The following is an 8,486-nucleotide window of genomic DNA, read 5'->3' as shown; positions in this document are numbered from 1 at the left end:
AGAAGGGAGGAGGGTCGAACAGTAGGTCAGACGGGACCGACCAAAGGGTCGAAGCAGCATCTGTTGATATGACCGAAGTTCAGCGGATGATCGACTCCGCTATGAAGAAAGGGCCGAAGTTTCCCAAGTTTATTCATCCATACCCAGCTTACGTTGAGACGTTTGGATACCCGAAGGGCTTCAAGATCCCAGATTTTAGTCTTTTTGCTGGTGAGTCGTCCCTGTCTTCGTTGGAGCACGTGGCTCGTTTCACCGCGTAATGTGGAGATGTGAATAGTGATTTCCACAAGTTACGGCTGTTCAATTTTTCATTGACCGGCTCGGCATTTGCCTGGTACATCAATCTCCCGCCTAATTCCGTCCAGAACTGGGAGGAGTTGGTCGAGAAGTTCCACGAGCAATTTTATCGGCCAGGGATGGAGATGTCAGTTTCTTCATTAGCACGGATGGCTCAAGCGTCTGATGAGTCACCAATGGATTATCTTACTAGGTTTAAATCGGCTAGGAATTGGTGCCGAGTGCCCTTACCCGAAGTCGAATTTGTCAGACTTGCTTTGAATGGTCTTGACGTCGAATACAAAAAGAAATTCTTGGGGGCAAATTTTCGGGACATGTACGAATTGGCCCAGCATGTCGAGCAGTACGATTATTTGCTCCGCGAGGAAAAGACTTCGAAGACTCCAACTCGGGGAACGATTTACAAGAACCCTACTGTCAATTATGCATCAACCGAGGATGAATGTGTTAGTGTGGATGCGGCTGAGATAGTAATAGATAAACCATACATTTGCAAGGCATTAACTCAGGTTGATTCTAGAGAAGCCAAAAGTCGCTCGGCCACTGAAGGAACATCGAAACCGTCAAAGGTTTATACTTTTGATATTACCAAGGCTGACGCAATTTTTGACCAACTGTTATCAGCAAGAATCATTAAGCTTCGGCCTGGTCATAACATTCCTAAGGCCGAGGAGCTTAAAGGAAAGGTGTATTGCAAATACCACAATTCGAGCAAACACACGACAAACAATTGCGTCGTATTTCGTGATAACGTCCAAAGCTGGATTGATAATGGCAAACTGAAGTTCCCCGAGAAGAGGATGAGTGTTGATACTGATCCGTTCCCCACGGCAACAGTAAATATGGTCGACGCGTACCTACCCAAGGACAAAGGGAAAGGCAAGGCTGAAGTGGTTGAGACACAACGCCCGCGGAATCAGAATGTTCGGCCACGGTTCATGGCCGATTCGCGTTCAAATAAACTATCTGCGGCCTTAACGGGGCCCGCTATTGTCAAATCTTTGACGGAGTATAGCGCCGATGAAGATAGTGGGACAGCGGTTCTGTGCAGGAAATGTAAAGCGAAGGTCGACAGTGAACCAGAAGAGAAACCTTCTTCGCAACCCGTGGCCGTAACTCGGCAAAAGATAGCCAATGAAGACCAACATCATGGGGTTTTTGGGAGGCTCGGTCCTAAAGTACGGATGGAAGAGACACCCCCGGTCAGGCGGCGCCTCGATTTTGATGCTTCATTTTATGACGATGATTACTATAAGCGTAATTCTAGCAGTTCAGGATCATCACGGAGTCAAAAGACCTTCAAGCCTCCTGAGCCTAGAGATCAACGTTGGTATACGTACCATTCTTCGAAGGGCGTCTATACCGCGTTGTCCAAATCTCAGAAACGCCGGCATCAACGGATGGATTGCATGGCTCGCCGACAAGCAGCCCAAGAAACTTCGGCCCCTAAGTGGCGACCGAAGGATACAGTTGCCACTAATGAAAAGCGACCACCTCCACCAATTATGACAGAGTTGGCTCAGGGAAAACGGCTGGTCGGTCAAGACGTCGAGACCATGTTTGAAGAAGCTGATAAGCGGATCAAACTTCTCATTCGACCAGGGGAAATGAAGGCACGTGTTGAACATTTCAGGCAACAGGCTGAAAGCAAATTATCCCCGATAGCTATACAAGAGCCTTTGGTCAAAATTCGACGGAATTTGCACCCCCCGTTCCTTGGGGAGTCTTTGGAATATATGCGAGAATTTCATAAGGAACATTCGGCCAACGATTTGTATGGTTTGCCGAAGGCATGTCAGGACACCATTGATCTTGTCTTGGCTTGTCCGGATGCTGAGCGGATCATCCAGAAGACCTCAGATCCAGGATTGAAAGCAAGGTTCCAGCACATACGAGAAGCTCGTGTCTTTGGATTTGAAGTTGACCCGTATACCGATATCGATGTCGCTGACCTTCCTTTCTCGCTAGAGGACCTTCAGTATTTACGGTATCACTTTGAAGTATTTTCAGCAGTTTCTCTCTTCGGCCTTACGACCGATGAAATCGCCCGTATTGCCCGTCTTGATGCTTATCTCGACACTAGGGATGCTCGGCTACACTACCAGGAGCAGGTTCAGGACTTGACCCCAAGCTCATTGTCAATCTCGACCTTACCTGAGGCGGTCACGCGGAGCCAACAAGTGGCCGAAGCAGCTCCGCCGGGTGACATTGTTGAAGGGACGGAAGAATCTCGTTGTCCGACTCTGACGACAACCAAGTCCGTAGTCGCTAACCAACCGAACGAGGAGGGTCTCGACCTGATGGGCCCGTCCGTCCTGGATAATATGGAAATTAGTATGGTTCATGTATTACCTGCCGATTTTCAATCAAGCACGGCTCAACCAAATTTCCTCGATGGAGATGTGGTTGTCGAGGAACCTGGCCATGTTGATTTTATATCGATTGCTGAAGGCGAGTCAACAGCAAGAGATGATAGCCTAAAGGCCGCTTTGGCCGAATTGTTCCCTCGTTTATCATCGGCCAAGCTTCACCATTTAAAGCCATTGTATGTAACGGCACACATCGAGGGATATCCGGTTTCTAAGGTTTTTGTCGATTGTGGAGCTACTGTCAATATCATGCCCCTGAACATCATGAAGGCCTTACGCCGTTCCAATGACGAACTTATTCCGTCAGGGATCACAATGAGCAGTTTTGTCGGCGACAAGTCCCACACCAAAGGTGTGCTTCCGTTAACTGTGAATATTGCCGGTCGCACCCATATGACCGCCTTTTTTGTGGTTGATTCCAAAACCGAGTATAATGCATTGCTCGGCCGAGATTGGATTCATCAAACCAGCTGTATTCCTTCCTCATTGTACCAAGTGCTTGTCTTTTGGGACGGCAAATCGGTCACTGTTCATCCGGCCGATAGCCAGCCCTTCGAAGCCAACATGATTCAAGCACGGTATTATGACGATCACGTCGGCTATATTACGTTGCAAGGCTTCAATGAAGAAGGACGGCCGACTCGGATTTCCGTTCAGAAAGCTATCGAGGTTGGCGCCGAGACTGTCCAGCAGGATTCGGCGAGACTCGGATTAGCTAACTTTCTCCCCGAATCCGATGTTTGACGCCGATCGGGAAGCACGTAGGGCCGCGGTTTCATCTACTATGGAACGACTGCTGGCCCATTGGTATACGATATCCAAACAACCAAATTCGGGTGTCAACCTCGTCGAGTTCCTTGCTGAGGGAGATAATGGGCCTGTATTATCTTTTGATAAAATTCGAGCCGCCCCGGCCAAGCTCGAAGATTATCGGCCCCTTGTCAAGGACCCTTTGGAAGAGATTAATGTTGGGACGGCCGATGACCCACGACTTTTGTTTATTAGTGCGTTACTTCCTCAACAAATGAAGGACGAGTTGCGGGCTTTGCTTACGGAATTCAAAGATTGTTTTGCTTGGAGTTATCATGAAATGCCCGGCTTAGATCGTGCTTTGGTCGAGCATGAATTACGTATTAAGCCCGGATTCAAGCCTTTCCGTCAGCCACCTCGTCGATTCTCGACCGAAGTACAACTCAGTGTTAAGGACGAATTAGTTCGGCTTTTGAAAGCCGGGTTCATTCGGACAGCTCGATATGTCGAATGGTTGGCGAATATTGTTCCTGTATTAAAGAAAAGTGGTGCACTGCGCATCTGTACCGATTTTCGCAATCTGAATCTGGCAACGCCCAAAGATGAGTATACAATGCCGATTTCAGATCTGTTAATCGATGCCGCGGCGAATCATGCGATCTTATCTTTTCTGGATGGACATGCCGGATATAACCAAATATTTATTGCCGAAGCCGATGTGCACAAAACTGCTTTCCGGTGCCCGGGGGCACTCGGCACTTACGAATGGGTTGTCATGCCATTCGGCCTCAAGAATGCCGGCGCCACGTACCAACGGGCGATGAACACCATCTTCCATGATTTAATTGGCACCATCGTCGAAGTTTATATCGACGATGTTGTCGTCAAATCTAAACACCGACAGACACATCTGGACGATCTCCGACAGGCTTTTCTCCGTATGCGTCAGCACAACCTCAAGATGAATCCTGCCAAGTGTGCCTTCGGTGTATCGGCCGGGAATTTTCTTGGTTTCCTCGTACATCATCGTGGGATTGAAGTCGATGAGAACAAGGCACGCGCAATCATCACCGCCCCACCCCCAACAACGAAGAAACAATTACAGTCCTTACTCGGCCAGATCAATTTTTTACGCCGATTTATTGCTAATTCGGCAGGTAAAATGAAAGCCTTTTCCACACTTTTGAAGCTCAAGGACTCCGATAAGTTCATGTGGAATGAGGAGCACCAGGCGGCGTTCACACAGATCAAGGTTTCCCTTACAAACCCACATGTCCTGGTCCCTCCTCAGCGCGGTAAGCCTCTCAAGCTGTACATTTCGGCGGCCGCCGAGTCCATCGGTTGCCTCCTCGCACAAGACAATGATGCCGGCCGGGAACAGGCTATCTTCTACCTCAGCCGTAATCTGAGTCCTCCGGAGATCAATTATTCCGCCGTTGAGAAGCTCTGTCTCGCCGTGTTCTTCGCTGCATCCAAGCTTAGGCATTACATGCTCCCGTCGGTCACCCAAGTCATTGCCCAGACCGACGTTATCCGGTACATGCTTACCCGGCCAATTGTGAAGGTCCGAATTGGGAAATGGACGATGGCGTTGTCCGAGTTTAGTTTGCAATACGTGCCGCAAAAAGCTGTGAAGGGACAGGCGTTGGCCGATTTCCTTGCCCAGCACCCTTCGCCTTATGATTTCGGGGGTGCTGATGTTGAGATTGGCATGGTGGTGACCCGCGACAACTATTGGACGATGTATTTCGATGGTTCCAGTACTTCGTCCTCGGCCGGTGCAGGCATCGTCATTCAGTCTCCTCACAACGATCGTTGGTATTTTTCGCTCAAATTGGATTTTGACTGTACCAATAATCAGGCCGAGTACGAGGCTCTGGTCATTGGTCTAGGCCTCCTTCTTGACCTACATGCCACTCGTGTCCTCGTCCGCGGGGATTCTGAACTAGTAATTAACCAAATTAATGGGTCTTTTCGCTGCATGAGTTGTACTCTGGCGCCTTACCACATGATCGCCAGCTATTTGGCCGAGTCCTTTGACGGCATTACATTCGAGCATATTTCTCGGGTTCATAATACCGACGCAGACGAGTTGGCTCAAATCGCCTCCGGTGCACAACTCCTGGGGGGCAAGCTAGGCCGGGAGATACCAATATTACAACAATTATACCCGGCCTTGGTTGATCAGCAAATCCTCCGTCGAGACAATGTGATACGCACCAGGGTCATGTCCTTGCCTTCGTTGTTGGATCGGCAGGACCAGGACTCTATAGAAATTTACGCGGCCGAGGCAGTACCAGATGATTGGAGAAAGCCCATTATGCAGTATATTGACAATCCTAACGGAAAACACAGTCGCAGGACACGGGCTCACGCCACGAACTATGTCACGTACCAGAGCGAGTTGTACCGAAAGGGCGAAGATGGTTTGTTATTGCTATGCCTCGGCCCTCAAGAGAGTGCTCGAGCGATCGCAGAGGTTCATGAAGGGGTATGCGGAGCTCACCAGTCTGGACGAAAAATGCGATGGCTACTCCGACGACACGGTTATTTTTGGCCGAGAATACTGAAAGATTGTATCGAGTTTGCACGAGGATGCGTGCAGTGCCAAATCCATGGGCCTATACAAAGGGTCCCGGCCGAATCGCTACATTCGGTCATTAAGCCGTGGCCGTTTAGAGGATGGGCCATGGACGTAATCGGCAAAATCACGCCGACTTCTGGAGCTGCTAAGCATGCATGGATAATAGTCGCAACTGATTACTTTACTAAGTGGGTCGAAGCAAAATCATATGCCGAATTAACGTCTAAAGAAGTTTGCGATTTCGTGGAGGAACACATTGTGACCCGGTTCGGTGTGCCAGAAACGATCATAACCGACAATGGAACAATCTTCACAGCCGAAAGGTTTAAGGAATACACGGCCAATTTGAAAATTCGGCTGGAACAGTCCACACCGTATTATCCACAGGCGAATGGGCAGGCCGAGGCAAGTAATAAAGTGTTGATTGGCATCCTCGAAAAAATAATAAAAGAGAGGCCTGGCATGTGGCATTTGAAGTTGAACGAGGCATTATGGGCATACCGAACGTCGTCCCGATCGGCGACTGCAACAACCCTGTACGCATTGACTTACGGACACGATGCGGTGCTACCAGTCGAGTTGAGCATAAATTCGTTGCGATTAATTGAACAAAGTAGTTTGTTTAGCGCCGAATATAATCAGTCCATGAGACAGGAACTAGAAGATTTGGAAGAAGCGCGACTTGACGCTTATAACTTACTGGTGGCACAGAAACAGATTGCCGAGCGAGCCTATAACCAAAAGGTACGACAGAAAACGTTCGGCGAGGGTGAATTGGTGTGGCAAACGGTGTTGCCCGTAGGAATAAAAGATCCTAGGTTCGGCAAGTGGTCGCCGAATTGGGAAGGGCCGTTCATTGTGCATAAGGTATACGGTAAAGGGGCGTATCATCTCAAAGACCGGACTGGAGTAGTTCACAAATTACCAATTAATGGGAAGTTCTTGAAGAAATACTATCCGGTCACATGGGAAATGCGTGAATAAAAAGTTTGTTGTAGGAAAAGTCATTCCATTAAAATTGACAGGTATTACAAAAATGAGTAGGTCTAATACATTCAAGGAGACGAGGGAAGAAGAGTGCTGAGCAGAGCTTTCAATTCCAACCACCGCACGTCGGCCATGATGACTTCGGCTTGCCGATTCTTTTTGTCTAGCCTCAGGCGCTCGACCCGCTTTTTGGCCGCCGCATACTCAGTTAGGCGATCCTTCCCGCCTGACTCGAAGTCCCTCGCAAGTTCAGAAGCAATGACCGACCGGCGTTTTGTTAGTTCGGCCATCTGACGGTCGAGCTCGGCTAACGCTTCTCCTTTTGCCCGTAGATCGTCAATCTTCGGACGGAGGGTGTCTTGAACGGCCGTGGCGGCTTGCAGGTCCTGTTCGGCCTTCAGAGCAGTCTGGAAGATGCCAAATGTCTCCCGAACGCGCTCCAAAGCAGACGATGCCCGAACAATGGCATCTCCGCTTAGGCGACCGTCGGCCCCAAGGTCGTTCAGACACACGCCGAGCAGATCAAGACCGTTGCGCTCAAGTACTTGCGATGAAGAGAGCGACAGGACTTCTCGCAACTGGGTTAGGGCGCTTGGATCGGCAGCCTCAGTTGGAGCGGCCGAAGGGCCGGACTCTGCAGTCGTACTGGAGAGGAGAGCTTTGAATTCAACCTCCCATGAAGCCTGCACGAATAAACAAGGTTAAGCTTAAAGGAAGTCATGACAAGAATAGCAAGAAGGTGTCGTTTTTTAACCTGCTGAGAGGAGACCTCGGCCATGTCCCCAGGGTCGTTGCTCGAACCTAAAGAACTCAATGGCCGAGCCCAGTGTCTCAGATTGCTTCTCACTTCACGAGGCCGATGGAAGTTATCTACGTTTGATGGCCACTGAGGCGGCCAGGAAATATAGATAACGCCCTTCGGCGCATAGAATTGACGGTGAAAAGAATGTACAGGCACCTGACATTTAGTTTTTCCTTGTTTAGAATTCTAAAGCAGAAAAGCAATCAGGAGGAAAATTGAAGGTACTTACAAAAGCCGAGGTAACCTCTTGTGGAGGGATGTGGAAGCCTTGGTCTTGAGGATGGATCGGCGATTCCGCCGTGGCCTCGGGTTCCTCGAGCAGGCGTTTGCCACGGTCGGCTGCCGATGGGCCGATTGGCGCAGCTGCTTCAGTGGAGGCAGGGACGTCCTGGTCTTGAGAAGGAACGAGAGGTTCGGCCGCCGGGGTCGGTTCCTCGACCGTGTGCTTGCCACGATTAGCCGAGGAGGGGCCGGGTTGAACCGCCATCTCGGATACTGGAGGAGTTCGTTGACGAGTAGGAGGACGACGCGCAAGCGGGACCTCGTCGCTCCCCTCACTCTCTTCCAGCACGAAGACCGTGGGCTTTGGATTCTTGGGAGAGGTTTCCTCGGTCGTAGGAACCGCCTGGTGTGAGACAGGTGCCTTCTCGACAGAGGGAGGTACGACTGATTCGCCGGCCACAGAAGCAGGCCGCGC

At 50.0% G+C, this 8,486-nt stretch overlaps 1 protein-coding gene across 1 annotated transcript; it reads left to right on the top strand.

Annotated features, from left to right (window-relative positions):
- The first annotated feature begins 3,450 nt into the window (after positions 1-3,450).
- On the top strand, positions 3,451-5,720 carry LOC139198283 (uncharacterized). Its single transcript, XM_070826760.1, has 4 exons — positions 3,451-3,979; positions 4,574-4,898; positions 5,022-5,545; positions 5,605-5,720. Exons 1-4 carry the CDS (start codon positions 3,451-3,453, stop codon positions 5,718-5,720), a joined length of 1,494 nt encoding a protein of 497 aa, XP_070682861.1.
- Positions 5,721-8,486: the final 2,766 nt, after the last annotated feature.

Source organism: Malus domestica, chromosome 08, assembly GCF_042453785.1.
Source record: "Malus domestica chromosome 08, GDT2T_hap1".
Classification (NCBI taxonomy): Eukaryota; Viridiplantae; Streptophyta; class Magnoliopsida; order Rosales; family Rosaceae; genus Malus; species Malus domestica.
Note: the sequence above shows the minus strand (reverse complement) of the source record. Positions and strands in the feature narration are given on the sequence as shown.